The sequence below is a fragment of the Diorhabda carinulata genome, chromosome 6 (assembly GCF_026250575.1).
Source record: "Diorhabda carinulata isolate Delta chromosome 6, icDioCari1.1, whole genome shotgun sequence".
NCBI lineage: Eukaryota > Metazoa > Arthropoda > Insecta > Coleoptera > Chrysomelidae > Diorhabda > Diorhabda carinulata.
In genome coordinates, this window is record NC_079465.1 from 14,175,058 (window position 1) to 14,201,361 (window position 26,304).

The following is a 26,304-nucleotide window of genomic DNA, read 5'->3' on the forward strand; positions in this document are numbered from 1 at the left end:
TTAGAAAGTGCGCAGAAGGTATCTTCAGAGGATCTGAGGTCAAAGTGCAAGTTATTATACCTAGAGATCCAAGCCGACTAGCACCTAAGTCAAGTAAGGGAGGACCAGCGACGACAACAGAGAAGATTATAATCAAATCTGAAGGAAAGCAATATGCTGACATACTCCGTTCGATCAAGAGTAGTGTGAACATAGATGAGATGGGTGTTAAGGTAAAAGGCATTAAGAAAACCGCTAAGGGTGATGTCCTTATGGAGATACTTGGAGAAAAAAATCAAGTAACCGCCCTCAGACAAGCTATAATGGACAAGGATAAAGATACCCAGGTAGAAATTAAAAGAGATGAAGACATTATTCATATCTCGGACATAGACGGAGATATGAACGCAAAACAGATAGAGCAAGATGTCAGGAAAAGCGTAGCAAACGCAAAAGAAGATGACGTCCGAGTGCTCTCTTGCAGACCAAACCAGAGGGGAAACCAAACTGCTACACTTGCGGTCAAAAGAAGAGTGGCCAGCGAATTACTCAAAATGGATACTGTGAGAATAGGGTGGGCACCGTGCCAGGTCCGAGCAAGGGTCAAAATCACCAGGTGTTACAAATGTTTGGAGTTTGGCCACCGCACCAATGAATGCAATGGAACCGATAACTCGAAGATGTGCCTTAAATGCGGCAAAGATAACCACAAGGCCAAAGACTGTACTAACAAAAGCTATTGCCTAACATGCAAAAAAGACGGTCACAGAGCTGACCAGACTGCTTGCCCTTACTACCTTTAGCTTGTAAAGGAAAAATCTAAAGCAATTAGTGACACCAGACGCAGGCTCAGCACTGCACGCGGTCAAAACTTTAGTGTTCAATATTAAAATACTTCAAGCCAACGTTGGACGTGCCTATACAGCCCAAGACATGGCGTATGCCACCGCAGTTCAGCAAGGTATTGATATTATGGTAACTGGGGAACCGAACAAAAAAAGGACCAAAGAAGCAAACTGGATCAAGGACAGCAGGCATAATGTGGGGGTCCTACTTCTGAATAAAAAGCTTAGCGTAATAAACCACGTAGTCGGAGATGGTCACGTAATTATCAAACTCAAAGATCTTGAGCTGATATGTTGCTATATATCCCCAAACATCAGCATGGAAGACTACAAAACTGAGGTGGACAGTATAATGGAGCACATAACGAACAACAGTGATGCCATTATTCTGGGAGACCTAAATGCCAAGTCCCCAATGTGGGGATCACCTGTAACCGATGAAAAGGGTCAATACTGGGTGGAATGGATCAACGCTCGCGATTTGGTGGTTCTGAATACTGGAAATGAGCCCACATTTATCCGAGGAGATAGCGAGTCCTTTATTGATGTCACCATAGCAACCAATCGTGTATCTCAAAGAGTAACCAACTGGGAGATACTTGATACCGAAACACTGACAGAGCACAGATATATCGCATTCGAAATTAAAGTAGATAGAGCGAAGACCAAAACAACTTCAATAAGGCCCCTTATTGATTGGACCGCCTTTAAAGCCTGCATAGAATTGCTTACCATTACTCCAGATGAAATGAGTCATGAAACAGTAACCAAGCTGATACAGATGGCAAGCAAGAACAGCACGCAAAATCGAATTCTAAAGACTGAAACATCATATTGGTGGAATGAAAACATTGCTGAAAAACGGTCACTATGCAACAGATTAAGAAGGGTACAACAACGTGCGGCGAGAAGAAACAACCCAAATCGAGACGATATTGAAGCAATGAAAGAGGCGTACAAGACCAATAGAAGGGAACTCTGCTGCCTAATTAAGGAATCAAAGAAGAAATACTGGAACGACATATGCAAAGAACTCGATAATAATATATGGGGAGATGCGTATAAGCTAGTAGCAAAAAAGCTTAATACTCTAAAACCCTATGAGCTTGACATCGAAAAGAAATCCGAAATCGTGGCAGTACTGTTTCCACCCGGAAATGATAAGTGGAGATACCCTGAAAAGGAAGCTCCAGCCCCACCCTTCACAGCAGAAGAGCTAAGGAAGGTAGCCCAAAGTATCAAATGTGGAAAATCACCTGGAATTGACCAAATTCCCCCTAAGGCTATCAAAATAGTAGCAGATTGTGCCCCAGATTGGTTATTAGGCATGATGAACAAACTACTTCAAAAACAGGAATTTCCAAATGAATGGAAAGTTGCAAAGATGGTTTTAATACTAAAACCAGGAAAGCCAGCTGAGTTACCTAGTTCCTACAGACCACTCTGTCTGTTAAATTCCTTGAGCAAGTTACTAGAAGCGTTCATACGGGGAAGACTACAAGATGAGCTTGAAGACAGAGGAGGGTTGCACATGTGTCAGTATGGCTTTCAAAAAGGGAAATCCACGATCCAGGCTGTAGAAGCTGCACTGAATACTGTAACGGAGTTCAAAAGTAGATTCTGCACCCTTGTCACAATTGACGTTAAGAATGCTTTCAACACTGCATGTCACAGCCTGATTATCAAAGAGCTACAAAAAAGGAATATATCGACATATCTAATAAACCTTGTCTCTAACTATTTAAGAAACAGAAAGCTGCAATTAGAAAAGAATAGGGAGATGGATATTACGTCAGGTGTTCCCCAGGGTTCCGTCCTAGGCCCACTGCTATGGAATGTACTATATGACGGCGTGCTGAGCTTAGAACTAACTCGTAATGCTGTAACAATAGGATTTGCTGACGATCTGGCGCTGATAGTCGGAGCAGAAAGCCAACAGACATTGGTTACTAACACCAACATGTGCCTGGAAAAAATAAATACCTGGATGAGAGACAACAAGCTTGCTCTTGCCCCCCACAAAACTGAGGCAATCCTACTAAAGGGTAAACAAAAGAGGGAGAAAATAAGCTTCAGCGTAGACGGAGTCAATATAAAGCCAGCAAAGAACTTGAGATACCTAGGTATAACCATTGACGAAAGTAGAAATTTTGGCAAACATGTAGAAACAGTAACAAAGAAAGCTACAGAAAGGGTGTCCAAACTTGCTCGGATTATGCCAAACGTAGGAGGTCCTAGGCAAAGCAAAAGAGCAGTGTTGTGTAGTGCTATGCAAAATATTGTCCTATATGGAGCCCCAATATGGCAAAAAGCGCTTATGAGAAAAAAGCACTTTACTACGGTCAATAGAGCACAAAGAGACATGCTGTTGCGAGTAGCCTCCGCCTTCCGAACTGTGTCTGGGGTAGCACTCCAAGTAATTACGGCTACGGTGCCCATTGACCTCTTAGCCCAGGAAAGAACATCCAAGTACAAATCGCTACAGAATAGCAACGAAGCTAGAGAAAGTTCCCTCACAACATGGCAAACTAGATGGGAAGGTGAGACAGTAAAGGCCCAATGGACCAAAAGGTTAATACCAGACATCAAGCCGTGGGTTAAGTGCGAGCACCGCCAGGTAGACTACTACCTGACACAGGTCCTAACAGGACATGGCGTCTTTCGATGCTATGCTAAACGGTTCAGAAAAGACACCACGGATAGATGTATATACTGTGCCGCCGTAGACACCGCCGAACATACCATCTTCGTATGCTACAAGTGGAGAGAGGTCAGAGACAGGACTTACAGACAGCTGGAATGCGAGCTCACTCCAGACAACATTGTAGAGAAGATGCTTGACAGCACAGAGAACTGGAAATTGGTGCAGAACTTGGCTAAGAGTATTCTCAGCAACAAGGAAAAAGATGAAAGGCAAAGACAGCAGAGAGAAAGGAACCCGAACTCCTAATCCCGAGAGGGGAAGGGAGACGTAGGGTAAAAGGAAACCACTGATAGCCCGTCACTCATGAAGTAAGTTCCAGGAACGATGCCATAAGTGACAAAAGGGGCCGTAGACGACTAGAAGGACACTCCAACCGTCCGAGCCTCTCTGCAAAGCAGGACTCCGCAGAGGTGGTGAATGTTTCCCAGCAAATTGCTGAGGAAGTGTGACAAGTCGTTATAAAAAAAAAAAAAATAATAATAATAATAATAATAATAATAATAATAATAATAATAATAATAATAATAATAATAATAATAATAATAATAATAATAATAATAATAATAATAATAATAATAATAATAATAATAATAATAATAATAATAATAATAATAATAATAATAATAATAATAATAATAATAATAATAATAATAATAATAATAATAATAATAATAATAATAATAATAATAATAATAATAATAATAATAATAATAATAATAATAATAATAATAATAATAATAATAATAATAATAATAATAATAATAATAATAATAATAATAATAATAATAATAATAATAATAATAGTTCAAACGACGAAAAAACTGCATTGTCTTTAGAAGACAAAGGACAAAATGAAGGAGATATGACCCCAACAGGGTATCACTGGATGTTTACTACAGACCCTAGTGTTAGGAGATCCTCATTGGCTAGTTACCCTAGACGTGAAGAATGCTTTCAACTCAGCCAGATGGGAGGACATACTAAGCACACTGCGAAACACGTTTCAGATACCGAGGTACCTTTTGCGTTTGCTAGATGACTACTTTCAGGACAGACTCCTACTGTACACGACGGAAGAAGGGCAGAGAACAAAACGGCTGTCTGCTGGTGTGGCTCAAGGTTCGATATTGGGTCCTGATCTCTGGAACGCCCTTTACGACAGTCTTTTGAAGATTCAGATGCCGCAGAAGTCATTCCTGGTGGGGTACGCTGACGACATCGCCGCCGTCATCACTGCTCGCAACTTAGAGCTCGCCGAAATCAAGTTGAACGAGTTGATGCGACGAGTTAATGGGTGGATGCACGAACATGGCTTGGAGCTGGCACTGCCAAAGACGGAGATTGTCCTTCTAACGAGAAAGAGGATTCCCACATTAGTGACCATCCACGTCAACCAGGAGGAAATACAAACAAAAAGTACCGCCAAGTACCTCGGAGTTACCCTGGACACGAAGCTGTGTTACTGGGAACATATAAGAAGAGTCACCGACAAGGCAGCCGAAAGGACTAACTCGCTCGGTAGGTTGATGAGTAACTTGGGAGGACCCTCGTATGAAAGGCGAAAGTTGCTGATGGCCACGACCCACTCCATCCTCCTGTACGGAGCAGAGATATGGGCAGATGCACTCCTGGTGAAGAAGTACAGAAAGCGGATGGCCAGCGTCCAACGCAGGGGTGCCCTAAGGATATGTTCCTCATATTGCACGGTGTCAGAGGCAGCAGTGCTCGCAGTAGCTGGAGTAATCCCAATCGACCTTCTCGCTATCGAACGTAAGCGAGTGTACGAGAGGAGCGGCGAGGTGGGAAGAACACAGGCCGCCAAGGAGGAGAGAATCCGCACCATGGCAGCATGGCAGGAACGCTGGGACAATGAGCGAAATGGGAGGTGGACCCACAGGCTGATAGGGCAGGTCGCTCCCTGGATCGAACGAGCCCATGGTAATGTCGATTTCTACCTGACACAGTTTCTCACAGGGCACGGCTACTTCAGACGATACCTGTACCGAATGGGGAAGCTGGAGACGCTGAACTGCAAGTACTGCGGAGTTCCAGATGATGCAGAGCACACCTTCTTTGCTTGTGGGCGATTTGAGGAGGAAAGAGTGGCAGTAGTCAGGACACTGGGTCCAGTCACACCAGAAAACGTGATCCGGCTCATGCTCATGGGCACACAACAGTGGGGTGTCGTTGCTGCGTACACCACATCAGTACTGCAGCAAAAGAAGTCGGACGGCTGCCTGGAAAACGACTAACAACTGAACATCCGAACTCCTAATCTCTGTCTCAACAGAGGAAGGGAGAGGTAGGAAACAAGAAAAACGAGATGAAGAAAAGACAGCCCGTCACCGGCGAAGATTATGTGTTAAACGGTTCCACGGTGGCAATAGGGCGGTTCAGGGGGGCCTCTTGTCCTAGTGCGTGCACTGGCTACGCCCCCGAGAAAAAAAAAAAAAAAAATAATAATAATAATAATAATAATAATAATAATAATAATAATAATAATAATAATAATAATAATAATAATAATAATAATAATAATAATAATAATAATAATAATAATAATAATAATAATAATAATAATAATAATAATAATAGATATTTCCAATCGAGAAACGAAAGATCAAATTTCACATCGGAAGAGTTATATAATAATAATTGCAAAAATAAAGAAACGGAAGAGGTAATTGATTTTCAAAATTTATTTCAACTAGAAAAAAATAACAATCTGACCGTGAATTTTCAAAACAGCCTCGGAAAAAGAATCAGAAATAGTAGAAATAAATTTTACTCCTAATGATCCACTAGCATACTTTGAAAATTTCATAAAATCTAACGAACCGGAATCCAGAAAAAAAAAATAACTGAAATAAATTTTACATCTAATAATTCATCACCAAAAATTCAAAAATTCATAAAAATGAAAGAATCGGAATTAAACCATTGTAAAGAAATAAAGTGGAACAAGATTAATTGAATGAAAGAATTCTGAAGAAAAGATTATAATGGTAGGAGAAATGAATAATGATACAAAAGGAGGATTAGAAATAGAATTATTTGATAAAGTGAACATAAACGTAGAATTACAGTACACAGGATTAAATGAATCAAAAATAAATGAACTATTTTTGAAGAATAAATATTATCATTCTTTAAATGGATTTTTATACTAAGACCTTTCTTTATTTTTTTTATTATTATGTTATAGGAATAGATGAGGTTTAGAATCAATAGAAATAAAATAAGTAAAACACATAATATAGTTAATATACTTTTAGAAACTAGTCAATATAAAGTTCATAATTTTAATTATTTAACAGAAATCAAAAATGAAAAAGAAAAATATAATCGGCAAAAATGTAATTGGCACGAAATAGATATAAGTAAATTAATTCCAACCAATAGATAATGAGGAAGTAATACAAAATGAGGAAATAAAGAATATCAAAAATACAAATAATAAAAAAAATATTATATCAGATATTCAAATACGACCACCACTAAACAGAGATTCAAACTTAGAAACGACACATTCTTCTTTAGAAAACCCGATATTAGAAATACCAATCTAAAATATATCATTAAACACTTACAAAAATCAAATTCTAATAACATGTGTCGAAGTAAATAACATAACAACAAAACGAGAAAAATGTTTCGATAATACACGTATATTTGTAATTTTATATAAGAGAGATTTAGAAAATAATATAGTTCAGTTCGTTAAAGAGTACATTGACCCTAAGCAACTTTATGCATTATACTTTAGAGAACCCTTAAAACCGGAAAAATTTATTACTACAGTACAGAAATATTTTTAAAATGCTGCATTCATATTTGTCCACTATACAAATGTTGTCAAGGACGTTTTAACTGGCGAGGAACAAAAACAGAAATAAGAATATTATCATATATACAAAAAACGACATAGAGGAATTAATTAATTAAATAAATCGTTAACTGAAAAATATTATTGGCCTAAAATGTTACAAGATATATAAAATTTTGTTAATAATTGCGAAATATGTCAAAAGAATAAATATTATAGAAATTCCTCAGTAATTAAATTTAACCCCAACAGCTAGCAAACCATTTGAACATATACAACACATAGACACTTTTAAAATAGCTAATCATTCATATACTATAATTGACGCCTTCTCTCGTTACGGCCAGGCATATTCAATGTCAATGTGAATGGAACTTCAGATGTTGATAATATATTAAATTATGTCACTCATTACGGTTTACCTTATAAAATTAAAGCTGATTGCGCTTCAGAGTTAAAAATAATGACTTTCAAGATTTTTGCAAATTGCACAAAATTGAACTACATTATACGACATCTAAAAATAGTAATTCTAATTCATCTGTGGAACGATTTCATTCTAGTTTAATCGAAAATTTTAGATGCTTAAAAGAAACTAATAAAAATAATATTCAACTATATTCAGAATCATAAAGAAACATCAAAATTATTATACGATAAAATTGAAGATAGAAATGCTGATGTTAAAGAAAAAATAATTAATAAAAGAAATGAAAACAGAAATGATCCACCTTCCTACACGAACCAAGACATAGCTTATATCAAGACAAAATTCAGAGATAAAAAACTACTCAAATTTAAAAAGGCGGAAATTGTAAAAGATCCCAGTATATTGTTAGAAACAGACAAGGGAACTGATCATAATAACATTAGAAAACCTAAAACTAGAACTAAAAATTTGTTACAGAAAGATGAAACTGGCAACGATACTAATATTACTACTTATTTACAAGACGATTAAAACAGAAGACATAGAAATTACAAAAGTAAATAATTTACTATTACCTATTAATTTGGGAACAAGTTACCTTATTTTTACGAAACATACATTTATATACTATATAGACTTAGAAGATATTAACAAACAAATTAAAAACTTAAAGCAATATTATTATAGTTTAAGAAATAGTCTATGACAAGCGAACGCCACAAATCCTATTTCGTATCATAATTTATCTGAACAATCAATAAGTAGAACAAAATTTTGATCAATACTTTAGATAAAAAATCATTAATCCTCATTTAAGATTAAAAAGAGGTTTAATTAATGCAGTAGGAAAATTAGATAAATGGCTTTTTGCAACTTTAGATTCAGATGATGAAGAAAGATATAATAATGCTTTAAATGTTTTACAGCAAAACCAAAAACAAATCATTCACGAAGTTAATTTGCAGATATCATTACACAAAAAATTTATTGATCATTATAATAAATCGATTACGACCTTATGGAATAATCAAAAGAAAGTTTAATTAATTAATTTAAAGAAATTTTACATTTCACTAGAAAATAAAATAATAACTTTAAATAATTTTATAACATTTTATAGTACAATTTCACAAATTAATCTGGATTGTCAAAGTTTAATTACATTAATTGATTAATTACATTAATTGATAATATTCAAAACAATATTCAAACACAATAACATTTTCCAAATTAAATACAATTCACAGTTCAGTTATATCAAGTCAAGAAATTTTGAAGACGATGAAATATTTAACTACTATTTATGAAGAAGAACAAATTCCAAAATTTAATAATATTTTAACATATTATCTCTTTCTGGGCTTACAAGTGAAGTAACCTTTTCCAAATCCAAAATTATTTTTGCTACCCATGTTCCAATCCTGAAACCCATAATTCACGAATTTTCTCACTTGTATATTATCCTATAATCCAAAATCCAAAAGAATGTCCGGCATTAGAAGAAAAATATTATTGCAAAGAAACATTAAGTTGAAAGATAACTGTACTGTAGAATTGTTAAATGGACGCTCTACAGAAAATTGTGTTGTTAGTGATATAAATCTTCAAGAAACTATATTAGAGCAAGTAAGGAACAATGAACTTTTAGTAATTCCAAATTTAGAGACAGAAGTGATTTCCAAATGTGTTTCGGACCGTTACTTAAAAATAGGTCATCCATCAATTAACAAAATTCCAAAGAACTGTAGTTAGTGTTCAAATAGAAAGTGAAATTTCCTCAACCAATATACAAATTAAAAAAGGAAATAATTAATTCTGTTAATATTTTGGTTAATTCGAAAATATTAAGGAAAATTTGCGAGAAAACAGAAATTTGAAGAATTTGGACTTTGAAATATTCATCCAAGATTTTTTGTTGATTCACGTAAAAACCAACATCCAGCTTAGCTACAGTTGTAAAGGATGAGGTAACTGGCCAGCTGGCTTGTTGAAAACCAGATGTAGATTCCGGCAGTTGAAGGTATCGAACAGGGCACCAGCGACTTGGCATTGATATCTTATTATCAGCATGCAAGGTAGCTGAAGCTTCGATAGCTAAATCCAAATTTATTTCTTTATAGAAACCACTTGATCACACCACTTTTTCTAGTAGTCCATACCTTTAAGTTTATCACCCTTCCTTTTTTTCCCTCCATTTTTAGACAGTAATAATGAATCTTCGGCGAGTGTTTATGAAACTCTAGTGCAGCTGTTACGCAGAAGCTGTCGTAATTAGTTGAGTAACCAAATATTTAGTGTATAAATACGCAATTTTTTTCAATTAGATTTCAATTTTAAGTACTCTATTTATTAGAATAGAAATTTATCATTATCAAAACAATAGAAGATGAGATGTAGAAACCTGCTTGGAATATTATGTTGCCTCAAAGTATAAACTATTTATTAAATGTTTTCCGAGGACAATATCAGACAGTTGGAATGTTATGAAATTATTATGGAAAATTATCTACAGATGAAATCACGTTTTCAGTTTATCGTATGCATATTTCCTTCATCATAAAATATTGGCCGAGGAACTGAAAATACATGAGAACTGCTGAGCGGAGTCAATATCCTCAAAAAATAATCAGGGAAGGGAATTTTTCAGAAACTAAGTCATTGGCATTTTCCGAATTAATGAAAATTTAACGACATATGAACATTTGGTTCAAACAAGATAGTTGATCTGCTCAATAAACGCGAGCTTCAAAATTATAGATGAATTACTTCTAAGATTATTTATTTACGTAATGCGATCAAGTGGACTACTGAATCACCAGTACATCTGCAATATAGAGATTGTTCAATTATCGTTACGTTTATTTGTTAAAATCTTATTATTTCAATTTTTTCGAAATAATTTTGTTTCCTCATTCTGAGAACTTTAAAAGAAGAAAAATTTTCTACAAATTTAATAGAATTCATCACATATAGTAAAAGATCCACATGCCTTTGTAACAATATTGCCAGATCACAAACCTATTAGAATATTAATATTAACCACGTAAAAAGCATAGAATTGAAAAATAATGAAAATTCTTCAGTTACAGGGAGAAGGAAAATGAGGACAAATCATAAATTGAGCCACATATCAAAAACCTTTAGTTAAAGAAATTAATAAATCTGTAGGCATTAGTGTAGTATGTGAAAAAATTGTATTTTCAGTTAATAAGGAAAATATTATTACTAGAATTAATTTATATATAAATAGAATACATAAAACTTGCGTAAGGCCGGTCATGACATATGCACTAGAGCGGAGAACACAACCACTAAACGGCTCCTAAGAACAACAGAAATGCGAACTCTGAGATCAATAACAGGATATACGTTACTCGATCGGAAGAGAAATGAAGAAATAAGGGACATGTGCGATATTCAGGATGTAGTAAGATGGGCAAGGAGCCGCAGAAGAGAATGGAGAGACCATGTTGACAGAATGCCAAATGAACGGTTAGCAAAAATTGCAAAGAAAAAGAAACCAGACACAACTCGACCTCCTGGACGACCACCTATAAGGTGGTATGAAAGCTGGTCCTCAGCATCCCAACTACTGCTGGCAAACCCTTGATGAAAATACAGGACCCAGTCCTAACGTAAGAAGAAGAAGAAGAAAATCAATTTGTTTAATACTGCGTATAAAAAATTCCGAACCTACTAATATACAAAAGGGTAATAATAACAATGGAGTAGATAAAACAGAATACAAAGATATGAGTGAAAAAAATATGAACACAAGTGTAAAAAATATAGACAACTATAAAATCAAAATAATAAATAAATGGACAAATGGATAGGACAAGGGAAATAGTGATATAACCATGGAAACTTGGAATGTGAGTATTATCAATGGAAATGAAGAATAGCTGGTAGAAGAGATGATAAGTTGTAAAATAGAAATACTATGTATTATAGAAATAAAAAAAGAAAGGAAAAGGGATACAGCGGATACACATAGGAAACTGGATGTTTTGGTCGAGCTGAAAGAAAATAAAGAACGAGGGATAGAGATTGTAATTGCTCCAGGTAGATCGAATAACATGAGAATGAATGAATTAAAGATTGCTAATGGAAATGCAATAAAAGATAGAAAGGGATAAAGAAACAAGTTTATGTTGAAACCTTCAATCAAACCGCCATACTCCTCACGATAATCTGGCTTAGGATTAAATAGTAAATAGACGAGTAAAGATTATTTGAATACTAAGAAACGACATAAAATGCAGCAAGAGATGAGACGAAGAATTCAAAGTTCCATCTGTGGCAGTATTAATTTCAGAATGTTCAACCGTAAACATACGAAAGTTTACAATTTAAAATCAAGTTTGTGGATTGAAGAAATTTAACAGAGCATTTATCAAATATTTATTGGAAACATAAAAATTTGAATCGTGGGAGATAAAATGTATATTCATGTGATTATTAAAGAACTACTAACCTTTCTTTTAGCAAAACTATGATGAATTTTAGCTCTACAAGCTTGAAAGCATCCCCAAGTGAATCTTGGTGGACGCGGGGTTCTTACTTCTGTGTAATTATCTCTATGAAGACTGGAGTAAGAATTGGTCCAAGGCCATACTTGTTCAAGGCCATCGAGGGGATGACGAGAGCCATCTGGAGACGAAAGAAGTCTAGTAGCCGAAAGCTGGTGCCCAATATTGAAGTTACTGAAATAAAAAAATAAGTTACATTCTACTTCAGTCAACTATTTTTGGAAGAAAATATTTCAAAAATTTTATTAAAAGGCAAACTTCATTCAAGAATTCAGATGAATAATAGTATACGGCTGTAACTTTTGTTGATGCTTTTGTTTCTACAATATATATCATGAGTGATATCACACACATTCCTACAGTTTACTTATAATTCATATACCCTGCTATTCAGTTTTTCGGTTATGTTTCTGCTGAGATACTTGAGGCCAACCACCAGACTCACTGAGTCAATTTACGACTCTTCTGTACTTTAGACATAATTTTTTCTATATAGATATATTCAGAATAAATACTAAATTCTTCACTTGTGAAGTATTCTTTCCAGATCATCCTAATTCTCAGCAATGAGGATAGTCTCCACAGCCTGATTACCTATAATAGATGAGGATTTATTAACATGTTTTTATTCTTCACGGAGCTCAGATCTTCAAATGTTCTTATAGCTAGATGATCAATTCGGTATCAGAACGTTTTTTAGTCGTACTCAGGAAAAAGCTTGCTTGAGGTTCACAACACACGTGAAAGCGGGTCTGTAATATTTGGAGGTTTAATGTATTTTCTGATATAGATGTATTTCACCTTTATTTAATCCATGCTTCTTTCATTATCCAGTAGATATAGCGAGTTTATATATAAATTTTTTCGTGATTTATACTATATCTTTTGGGCCCCATAGAAGACAGGTTCCAGTATTATTACCCCACTTACTTTATTGCGCTTCTGCTCCTCATCCTAAATGCTTTACGGAAAATATGATCTGGTTAACTTAGAGAAACTTTTGGCTGATTCAATTTTATTTTTGTTTTCTCAATATTTCGGGCACACAAGTAGGCCACCTTCTGATCCAGCTCTTTTGTTCTTATATTTTCCACTACAAACTTAGATATAATTATTGAGTTTTTCTTCCCTATTATTTTGGTTTGATATTCAATATTATGTTCCAACACAAGATCCTCATTGTTTTGGATCTTATTGTCTCTATTTTGAGAACTATATCTTTCTACTGTTTAATGATATCTTCTTGTGTCAGGTATATCATTTTTACTAACGATAAGTCTAGTTTTTCAATATTAAACGACATTTATGTTGTTTATTTCGTAGACAATAAAATTTAATTGTAGTATCCGACTAAAAATATTATGTTGAAGCCCCATTTTTCCTAAGAACGGTGACTTGAATGTACGAGGATGTATTGATTGCGTTACCATAGCAACGAACAATAACTTATTAGAAATGTCAGTGTAAAGTTTGACGTCAAAAAAGTAAACCAGAATCACGCAATAAATTAAAAGAAAAAAGATGTCCACCGAAATTGTGAAAATCGAAAAAGTGGAGTATCGAGCCATCATCAAGTACCTCTATTTAAAAGGATTAAGAGGTAAGCAGATTTACGAAGATATGCTTAGTACCCTTGGTGATCAATGTCCTTCGTATGCGACCGTGAAAAATTGAGCTGCAAGCTTCAAAAGAGGTAAATTTTCCACTGAAGATGATGACCGATCGGGAAGGCCAGTTTCTGTGTCAGTCCCCGAAAATATCGATACAGTTCATGACATGTCGAATTGGGCTAAAACAGATATCTGAAGCATTGAATATTTCATACGAACGCGTTCATCATATAGTTCACGTCAATTTGGACATGAGAAAAATTGCTGCAAAATGGATCCCCAAATGTTTGAATGTTGACCAAAAGCGTGCAAGGGTAGAAGCATCGCGTTCGATCTGTGCTGGATTTGAGAACGATGTAGACTTCTTAAATCGAATTGTTACTATGGATGAGACTAGGATCCAGAAACAAAGCAACAATCGATGGAATGGCGACACTCTAGTTCTCCAAGACCTAGAAGATTCGTGTCCAAAAATCTGCTGGAAAAGTTCTTGCTTCAGTTTTTTGGGATTGCCATGGAGTAACCATGATTGATTTTTTGAATAAGGGTAGAATAATAACTGGAGATTACTATTACTATTACTACTGACCACTCTACGGGAAAAAATTAAAGAGAAAAGACGCGGAAAGCTATCCAAAGGTGTTTTTTTTGCAGGACAACGCCCCCCTGCATTCAAATTTCATGTTACCATTCAAAAAATTCGTGATTTAGGGTGTGAATTACTAGAACACCCCCCTTATCCATCAGATTTGACTCCGTCCGATTATCATCTCTCTGCTCAACTGAAAAAAAGTTTAAAAGTTCGACAATTTTCTTCCAACGAGGAAGTAATAAAAGCTGTGGTAGAGACGTTCGCTGTAATAAATGTATCCAATTAAGAGGAGAATATGTTGAGTAATGAAATATTTTGACATTGAAACTTTGTTTGGTTCTATAGTAGGCTAAGAATTTTTTAATCTTCGTAGTTATAGACCATTGCACTCAATTAAAGTAGGAAGTTTATTAAGATTTACACGATACCTTATGCAGTTTGATAGAAATTTGGTAGTTAAAGTTATATGTGTTGAAAATATCCAATATATTCCACTTTGAATAGTTGATTTATTGTTATTGTTGCTTAACCTATAATAAGTGAAAAACCAAATGTACGAAAAATAAGGATCCATTGCAGATTTAGAGTATAAATATCCAGATCATGATAAGTTTTTGAATTCGCTTACAAATAAATTATTTTAAATGGAATAATGGGAGGCAAGAATATGGGAAAGAAAATGAGGTGCTCGTAATTGCACTTTCGGCTTTTTAGATATCGAAATATTCATATTATCGTACAACCATATATTATAAAAGTATATCCTCTACTACGACTATTTTTTCGTTTGTTATTTACAAGGAAAGTGCAAATATGTAATTTGTTAAAATTTTAATAAGATATGACGATAATTTTTAAAAATATCGTTACCAGAATTCCCATAAGATCTTTTTACAATAACAGTTTGCGATTATTAGGGTGGAAGGTAGGAGGATGTAGATATGTTGGAGATGATTGTAACTCAAGGTATTGTAACAACTCTGGAAGTTCAAAAGAGATTTAAAATTCGTCCCTCTAAAGACGATTTGGTTTTGGGAAACAGAATGAAGTTACAATGCAAATACGATGGCTGTGATAACACTGGAATCTCTCTGGAGTCACACATTATATTAAAGTACGTACAATTACGTAAGAGAGAGAATATTCCGTTGCTCGCATTACGATGAATGCAACAATCGTAGATTGTGTTTGGTAGGACTAAAATCCTTACTTGGAACCGAATCTATTACTCATACTTTTCTGTTAGCCAACCAAAGCTCGATTTCTGTTTCATAACTTCTCCCACGTACTTTATACCTATCTACAATATTAATGGGAAGCGCACATCCTTTTTCCATGATAGACTTCCATAAAAGACATCTTCTCGAAAGTAACTGTCATTGTAGTATAACAAGAACTTTTAATGGAACACATTTACCAAAAACAAGAAAGAAAGCACAAGGTTTAGGCATAATAACCAGCACATTATACGCCCTATTTTTTTGTAGTGTTCTCAAAACATTTTTGAGATGTATTGAATAGTTTAGGTACAACAGGTGTCCCAACCAAAATAGATTCTGCAATGACTGAAGAAATATAGACACTTATCTAGAGATCAAAACACGAGTAGAGTGACTGAGCTGAATAGATTGTATGTTTGGTTTAAAGAAACCACATTTATCAATAAAAACTATATAACATGGTGAACTAGCTAAAATTTTTACATGGAAAATTAAATATTTTGCAATTGAGATTATATTTAATTTTTTCGCTATTAGCAGTTTTATGAAATAGCCCATGAATTTAAATGAAATTTCAATGAAATTGACATATATTCCGGATTACATTTTTGGTTTAAGCGATTTAATCGGCTGTACATTGTAATAGGAATAGTAACCCCTCAATCAACAGCTCTGGGATTTGTTTCTTGTGGTGAGTCAATTCACTTTCTATTCATTTTTCTTTTTTTAACTTAGGTTAATTATATGTTTTGGCATTTTCTAAATTTTTCAATTTTTTCCTGTCCTGGGTATTATTCCACAATCCACGAACTCCCATTTTGTACAAATCATATGTCACATGATTTTCCCATTGACTTTTTGGTTTTCCTCTGAGTCGGCTTCCTAACGGCTTTCATTCTGTTACTTTTGAAATTCACTATTATTTTTCATTTTTTTTTATGTCACGTAGCCGTCGCATTCGCTGCGATTTTATTAATCTGGTGATAGTTTCTTCATTTATAATTCATCATATTTCAGCGTTCATGAGGATTATATATTGTTCGTCACCCTACTTTCGCTTTGGTCCATATATTCTTCCCTTCATTTTCCTTTTGATGGAGTTAAGTTGTTGTTCATATGTTTTTATTAGATTCTTATCCACAGGTTACTGTTCTCTTATAGCTGCTCTGAATCTCTTGATAATAATCTCCGATCTTTTGGGTTTTAACAAAGTACATCAGCTAAAACGCTGATTTATCTCAATTAGGTACCACCAGTCACAGCAAACTCACCGTAAACAACAAATTTTTCCATGTTTGAAACTCATGATATAAAAACATCGAGGTGTTTTTCGGAAATATCACTTATATTCAAATATTAACTCTTCACTGAGACAGTGAATAATGAAACTGTCTAAACTAGTGGTTCTCGATATACTGCCATCGTATAAATTCTTACTTCCCCTCTCTTGATCTTCAGCCTCCAATTATCATTCTCGTTGTAGAACCTTTCGAATTACTTATCATTCTTCAATTAACAATGTAAAAGTTCTTAGTTGAAGTGCGGTCAAATTTTCATTCAAATTTTAATATAATATTGAGTAGAGAAAGCATATTAATCAACCCTTATTTTTTGAAAAAATAAATTATTAAAGCACCTGTTACCTATAATTGATATTTTTAATTGAGTTCATATAAAATTAGACATTATTTCTAATTTTGATACAAATATTTGTAATTAGTCTAAGATCTATCAATTAATCATGACAGTAAATGTAAACGTAACTTGTTTAGTGAAGATAAAAGTATTACGATATATATACATAATATACTGGGAGTCCAACGAGGATTTTATTCATCATATATCTCGAAAACTATTCGAATTATGATATTGATATGGCAGATATAAACTGTGGGTGGCATCACGTCATTTCGAGCCACTTGGTCGCGATGGACCACCTCACTGGAGCGCAACGTGCATTCTGCATTAAACATTATTATAAAAATAACGATTCGTGCGCTATTGTTTTGCGATTGTTTCGATGTGGGTTTAGGAAAGTTCGAAGCTACTGGTTTGAATCTCAATAAGAAGACACAATTCAACAAGTTATAGCTTCAGTTCAACGTAATACTGGTCTATCGACTCGCAAGCGATCAGCCGATCTAGAACATCTTTGCGTCGCATTTTGTCGAAAGAACTGAAATAACACCTGTATAAAATTCAACTTAATGTTAAGACGAGCTTTTGTTGTAATAATGTGGAGCGCTTTCAGAGTTTCAACAATATTCTGTTCTCCGATGAAGCCATTTTCACTTAAATGGGCATGTCAATAGACAAAATTGCCGTTACTGGGCTGCATAGAACCCACGTGCAAAACATCAAAAGCCTCTGCATTCACCGAAAGTAACTGTTTGGAAGGCCATATCAGCGCACGGAATTATCGGATTCTATTTCTTTAAAAATCAACGGGGCAATCTGTCACTATAAATTATGAACGATACTTAGCCATGTTAAGGGATTTTTTTTCCTTAACTGCAACAATTTGAAGCCTATAATCGTACGACACGAATTCAACAAGATGGCGCGACATATACTTCTAATGCCTCTCTGGCGATCGTAAGCTAGATGTTTGCTGGGAAACTGATATATCGTCGATTTTTTTATGTGGGGATACCTGAAAAGTAGAATCTACTCCAATAACCCAGCCACTCTCTAGATTCAAGGAATGTTTGCAGTGCGATGGTGCATACCTGGATGATATTCATTTTAAGAAATGAATTTTCCAGATGTATATTTCAAATAAAATAAAACATTTTATGTGGATTATATTTAGTTTTTTTTATTATAATTTTTTTAAATTCGCAAAACTTTGTGACCCACCCTGTATTATCATGCCTTTACGTTAATCTTTAGATGTGGATATGCTGATCATCTTTGGTTTATATGATTTATCAGAAATCATTTCCTCAGCTGAAAAACCACAGGTAAAAAATGAAAATTCTCGACTTTTGTAGTCTATTGTATAGTCAATTATCCTGCATTACTTTATTGAAGAATGAGTTAATAATGTACATTGTACACTGACAAGAACAGGAATGCATTCTTAGTACCACACAATCCAAGTTAAAGGAGGAAGCGGGCAGCTTATCAGAATGCTGATAACCAAGTACTAACCAAACACTTGGGAAAAGCCAGTGACTTTCATTCTATGGGCAGGTACTGGCCGAAAAAGTGCGCAAATTATATCCCTGGGCTTGTTTGCTTCTCCAAAAAGAAATTGATAATTTGAGCCCTAGGAATTAGATGCAAGGGTACAACGTTTTTCCTTCGCTTTGTGTTTTCAATTGATAAACAATCTTCTTGAGTTTTATTCAATCTCTGGATCCCCGACCCAGGAAATTTTTAATGAGGAAACACATCAAAATAGTACTAATTTGCAATTGTTTAGATAATTATATGTATATTTGCAGCATACTCCTTTTGTTTTTCTGTTTATTTCTATTTTGTAAAATAAATAGAATATTATTCAAGTATTCTTTCCTAATTGTATTCCATCTTTCAGCATATTCATGATGGCCTAACAAACATGCAAGGCTAGTGAAGGAATCATCACTAACTAAGAATCTAAGAGTGACTGCTAACCGGTGGGACTGCTTTCCTCTTGTGGGTTTTTTTACCTATTTTTGATCCAATTTTTGACATAATAAATTCGAAATCTTTTTTTTTTTCCTGATTGTTCTTTTTTCAGATCCTGAGGTATGTTTGAGCAAATTTACATGGCGAATGGAAGGAATATATATATATATATATATATATATATATATATATATATATATATATATATATATATATATATCAATTCACCTAGAAATTATAGTCGCCTCAACTACGATTGTCGCATATCCATTTCTCGCTTCTGTTGTTATTGGAAATTTTACTATTGTCAGCAAACGACAACAAAATTCAGAAATAATCTGGTGAACTATCGAGTTCATGGAAACTTGACACTAATATCAGCAACTCGCACACACCATATATTTTCACACGCTGTTTGGAGCTCTGCGTCCAGCCTCCGTCTAATATTTAGCCAACATTGAGAGGTAAATGCTGGCGCAAACTTTGAATACATCTTGTAGTTTAAGCATTGCATCCAGCCTTCCATCCATTGTTCAGCCGTACGTTGGAATGCGAATGATGACCTAAGCGTTGGACGTATTGTGTAGTACCGGCTTAATAGTATCGTCTTCAAAGACTGAGGGTGAACTAAAACTCATTAGCATTTATATCCATGCTGAGCCATTTTTCTGTTTACCCATATTTTGAATTAGCTAAATGTTCTTCATACCGGACATTAACAGACCTCTTAGTTTGTCCAGCATACTTCTTATATACATAATTTAGTGACGTGGCAATGAAACACCAAAGTAGACTAAGTTCAATATATTTTCCGAGCTTTCGAATACTTATATATTAGTTGTCTGGGAAATAATTAATTGAGATTTGCGGTGGCTTTAAATTCTACTAATTCTTGAAATTCATGGGATTCAAAATTTAAAATGAGGGGATGTAATTCAATATATAAGGACGTTAATGTCATTAACATATTTTTTAATGAAAAAGGATTTGAAGGAAAATACAGGGATAACTATGTCTAGCACATCGCCCATGACATAGGATGCCAAAATAGGTGACATCGAGGTACCCCTTGGTGTACCAAAAGTTTGCTTATAAAATTCATTATCAAAAGAATAATATGTGTTATTAAAAAGAAATGATATTAATTTTAAAAATTAATTCTTATTTATAGTGCAAAAGATACTGATATGTTCCCATATGTTTCAATAAATCTTAGGCAAGCTTCTAAATATACGTTAATGTACAGTGAAGCGGCATCTAGCCTAGCCAACAAATGGTTTTCTGGAAGTTTCATGTTATTAAATTGATTAGAAATATCAAACGAATCGTTTACAAAATAATCATTATTTAAATCATATGCTTTAGTTCAAAAATTTGTTACAAATTGTGCAATTTGTTCCGTTGGTGTTCCAATGGAGGCTTCAATCGGTCTCATGGATAAGGTGCGTTTATGGACCTTTGGGAGGGTGTAAAATTTATGTGAATTACCATTAAAGCTTGTAAGTATTTTCTTACTAGACTCATCAATTTGTTTGCTAGTAAATAGTCATTTAATGAATTCGTTGCCTTTTCTTTGGATAGAAGAAGTGGGGTCAGATGTGAGTTCAATATAGGAACTACTGTTTAAAATTATACCTTTAGAGAGAATAAGAGAGTGGGATTTTTCTATGACAGTTATGTTACTCTTATTTGATTGTATTAAGATTAGGGTTGTTTTTTAGAAACTTTTGGATTTCATTATTAATGATCGAATGAATTTTTTGATTCTTTTTAATATGATGGTAATAATAGGTAAAATACTAAATTTTGGACCTAAAGCTAAAAAGTTTAATATATCATTAGGAATGGAAATATTCGAGATATTCTTTAGTTGGCAACAAAGTAAATACAACATATTTAAGAAATATTTTTGTATTCGTTTTTGACATAATTCATGTGTTGAAGATAATACATGGAGTTCACAGCGTGCCAAATCTCTTTTACTATTAATTCTCTATGTGCGAACTGCCAAGAAATCTCCTATCAAAAATGAAACTATCAAAAGGCTGCTTTTGTATTATACATACTAACTATTCATTTGGATTCATCACAATTTTAGATATTGCTCCACAGTAGGAAGAACATATCATTTATAGAATTGATATGGAAGTCAGCAAAAATGAAAGAAGAATATTATCAGGAATTACGTCTTGAGTATTCAAATATTGATGGGCATGATATAATTAAAAACCGATCAGCAATTTCATTGAAATTGATGATTGTGATGAAATTCAATCCAGAGATTATTGTGTATGGTTGTTCCAACTACAATTACAGGAGATGGGGAATAGCATCAATTACTTAGTGCTTTCATTATTAATTATATATGAATGAGTCAAAAGAAATTTTATCCTGAAAACAGTAAGGATAGGTAGGTTCATAATTCCTAACATGTATATATCTATCGTTGTATAAATAGATAAGAATATTTATCTTCGTGGATTTATAAGAGTACTAAGGAAACATAATGACTATGTATATATATATATATATATATATATATATATAGATTTACATTCTGTCTTCCTTCTTATATACTGGGTAAATGATCACCTCCTTCCAGTGTTCACCACCATACTTTATAACATCTATTGGAATCTCATTCCTACTGGCTCTTTTGCCATTCTTCATATTATTAATTACTGCTACTTCTGCTTTCGATGGTGTTTCCTCTACCAAGTCTAGTTCATTCACTGTCTCCTTTTTTTCAAACCCGTCTTTTCGTTCCCTCCTGTTTCATGGTTCAGCAGTTCATTGAAATATTTCCTTCGCCTGCCCAGTTTCCCTTTTTCTTCCTCTATGTTGGAAAATCATCTAGATTTTAGGTCTTTATCAATCAAAATTTCGTTTAAAAGCATATAATATTGACGTTTCGAGTACTTCCATTCGTAATTAGTAATGGATGATCTTGAGGAAATTGTCTTAAGCAAACTTAATATTGATATCCCATTCTTTTTCCGTTGTGTAGACGATTGCATTACTGCTGCACCAGAAAATGAAATTGGGAATATAAATCAAAAATGCAACTCTTATCATCAAACACTTCAATTCACAATCTAAATCGAACAAAACAATAAATTTAACTCTCTTGATGTCACTTCATATAACATTTACAATAATATAAGAACAGTATACAAAACTAACTTTTCGTTAAGATATTTGAACTTCAATTAACGTCATCTTATGTCACTAAAAAGATAAGTTTGGCTGATCGATCAGATCCTGAATTAAGATGCTAGAAGCTATTCAAAAATCAAAAACTTTATTAAAAAAAATAATCATCTGGTAAAAATTCAAGAATAGAATAAACAGATACTGGAATCAATCAAGAAAAAAAACAGAGAATAAACATCAAAATATAAAACATTTTTCCTCGCCATATGTACAAGAAGTTTCACAACAACTATTTAATTCTTTTGTTAGATATGATATGAGTATAGTCATAGAGAACATAATAAATTATCAAAATATTTCACCAAAATAAAAGCTTGAACACCTAAAAACAAAAGAAATAATATCATATATCAAATAATTTGTAATGATTGTGACGCTGTCTACATAGGACAGACATCTCAATATTTAGAAAATAGAATAAAAGCTCATCATTACGAGAAAAAGATGAAACTTAAAGAACGATGAAATATCAATAAAACACAAATTCAATTATAAAGATATAAAAATTCTTGTAAAAGAATCGAAGATACGAATAAGAAAATTTTTAGAAACTATAACTATAATTTGATAAAGACTAACATTAGTCAAATCGTCAATATTATGTGCTTTTTAACGAAATGTTTAATGATAGAGACTTTAAATGAAGATAATCTATGTCACAAAAAAGATCAGTGATAATAATTTTGGCTGATAGATCTATCCAACTATCAGATCCTGAATTTAGATGCTTAGCTATTTAAAAAGCAAAAACTGCATTGAAAAAAAAATAATTATTCGGAAAAAATAATAAATAACATATTCAAAAAAAGGATAAACAAATACTACAATAAATTAAAAACGAAAACATCAAGACATAAAACATTTTTCCTTACCATATGTACAAGGACTTCCAACTATTATCAAATTATTTTAATAAATATGATATTAGTATAAGTTATTAAGGACATATTACGTTATCCAAATATTTCACTAAATTAAAATCTAAAACACCAAAAAAAAACAAAGCAGCGCAGTCTACATAAGACAGACATCTCAGTATTTAGAAAACAGAATAAAAGGTCATCATCACGATAATAAAAATAAAACTGCATTAACAAAACATGAAATATCAAAAAAACATAAATTCAATTATAAAGATTCAAAAATTCTAATACACGAAAAAGAGAATTTTTAGAAATGGTTCACATTCGTAAGAACGAAAAAGCAATAAATGGTAAAAAAGACCTAAAAATTTAAGTGAAATTTATAGCTCTATTGTGTAAATTCTAATAAAACTACAAATAATTTGATTGATTAAGTACTGCTACAATTTGAGATGTAAAGAATAAGGAAAAATTGATTTTTCTTATTAGAGCAAATTTCTATTTTGATTTTATCTTCTTTGATGTTCATGATGTAGATGATCTATTGATTAATATAAATACGCGATTTGTCAGTTTCAATATATTTTGATGAAGTACTGAAATTAAGTCAAAACGTCAATTTTTCATCAATCTTTAAAAAATTATTAACAAAAATTAACAATGAAAAACAATTAATGGTGAACAAGACATAAAATACTTGAGAAAAATTTATTATAATTTAATCAATTCAATTTTCACTTATATATTATTAAGAATCTAGGACAGGTAAACTGATATCTAATATTCAGTCTTCTCTGTCACATTATGACATTTTATTTCATATTTTATCGAATTTATATCATATTTTCTATTTATTTTTATTCATTTTTATTATTTAAGTCTTTTGATAATACTTCCAGTCAGAAGAGAAACGTCAAGATAAGATAACATTCTAATAAAAATATAATAATTTTCACTTACAAAACAATATGCAGTACAAAAATTTTGTATTATTCACACAATTCATCAATAATGTTAGTAACAAAAGACTTTTCAAATTTTTTTTATTCCAAACAAAAAAATAAATTATAGGCAAGCTTTCTGCAAAATGCGATTCAGTTTTTGCTGATTAATTATGTCAAATATTCACGTCAAATATACTATATTATTAATGAACTGATGACACACAGTGTAATTATCATAGTAATTTACCTTAGATAATCATGATGTGAGTTGAGAGATTCCCAAGACATTTTTAAAATTATATTTCAGCAACAAGTCCTTAAAAAATGTTTAGTTGAAAAAATTAATCGAGTTATGGAGAGATTCATTGCAATAATTTATTTTTTCCACCTAACAGTCGTTATGAGTTCACACATTAATTAAAATTATTGAATCATCGCACGAGTCAAATTTGTCCAAAACCGTTGTTTTTCTTTAAAATTATTTAATACAACAACATGAAACACACCCCTTTCTCGCGTTACCAGCCTCCCCTAGTTTAGAATCTGGACCAAATTGGAAGCAAAATTCCGCAGAGGGTCGGAAACTTTCGTGCAGGTTCGAGTTATATACGATAGGATGTCTAGGGCCGGCTTAAGAAATGAAATTGCTTAGACAGGTCCTAACAAAAGGCCAAATGAAATTCCAATTTGATCCTTTGAAGGGTTTTCATCCGAGAAATTTGTCGTATTGATTTAGTGTCAATTATTTTGTGTATTATCTAAAAATACTAGTTATTAGTGATGATGTGATAATGTTTCATACCAAATTCCAGAAATATGGCGTGACGTTATGTTTCTTTGAAAACCAATAGAATTATAGTTTATTTAAAAATACATGCAATGGCAGGACAACGAAGCAGAAAGATGTGAATACCTTCTTAAAAAAAGTTCAGTAGAATTTAGCATGACCGCACCGAAAAACCTCATTAATTGAGCAGACTTTAAGAAAAAAGCAATAATAATATACTCAAGTGGCGGGGAATACGAAATTAGTTCAATATAAAAAATAGTAAACTGTAAATTTTAATGCCCAATTTTTATTTTTATAAAAATAGAAATCTTTGTTCTTATTACGGTAACAAGCTTCATTGGAATTTATATATTTGTATAAACTAGAATCAGTACACTTTGTGTGTGTTTAATTTTGCCACAATCCCACTACGAAGACGATCATAAGCTAGCTGCCATATATTATAATATAATATATTGTAATACCATATAATATAATAAAAGCCTCTGCCGAGTCCGCCCTGCGAATAGACCGTTCAGAGACGCGATGGCAACGCTTTTGGCTACACCAAGGATGGGTTCTGGACCGATCGGTGTGATCGCTGATTCCATTCTGGCGAGTGAGTCCGCTTCGTCGTTGCTTTTCTTTCCCGAGTCACCGGAAGATTAGGTATGCAAAGGGAAAAATGAGTGACGATATGTAAAAAAAACTAGAGGTGAAATTAAAATTTACAGAAATTGAAGAAGAGTTGAAAGATGTGGAAGAATCCAAATAGATGAATCATTGAAGGTAATAAATGAAAATAAAACAATGCAAAAGAATGGTAGGTACAACCAATACAATAAAGTTTGATAAAAATATGAAGAAAATTAATTCGTAAGTATTCAAAAAATGGTGAGAAGTGAAGTAGGACAAGAATAAATAAATCATACAGTTAGAGAAGAATAAAACTAGATTACTTCAATATAAAATATTTCTTATCGGGATTTACATAGAGCCTTAAAGTATATGTACCCAAATATAACATCTTTTTACCTTTTACCTAGAATAAACGAGTAAGTAATCACCGTAACGTATTTCCAATTAATCTGGTTTGGGTTCTGAAAAACTATTTGTTCATACAATATCAATGGCTCTTACTATACAGTAAATTATTTCACAT

At 33.2% G+C, this 26,304-nt stretch overlaps 1 protein-coding gene across 3 annotated transcripts in view; it reads right to left on the minus strand.

Moving 5' to 3' along the window:
• LOC130895327 (43 kDa receptor-associated protein of the synapse homolog) overlaps positions 1-24,923 on the minus strand; it is an 86,821-nt gene extending 61,898 nt beyond the window's left edge. For 2 of the 3 annotated variants that reach the window (XM_057802557.1, XM_057802555.1), the window contains exons 1-2: positions 24,621-24,923; positions 12,258-12,490 (exon numbers count right to left, since the gene is read on the minus strand). In XM_057802557.1, the coding sequence (XP_057658540.1) occupies positions 12,258-12,490; positions 24,621-24,661 (274 nt within the window). In that variant the 5' untranslated portion in view covers positions 24,662-24,923. The remainder of the gene's footprint in view (positions 1-12,257; positions 12,491-24,620) is intronic. The other variant, XM_057802556.1, reaches the window with a different exon arrangement.
• Between the last annotated feature and the right edge of the window lie 1,381 nt (positions 24,924-26,304).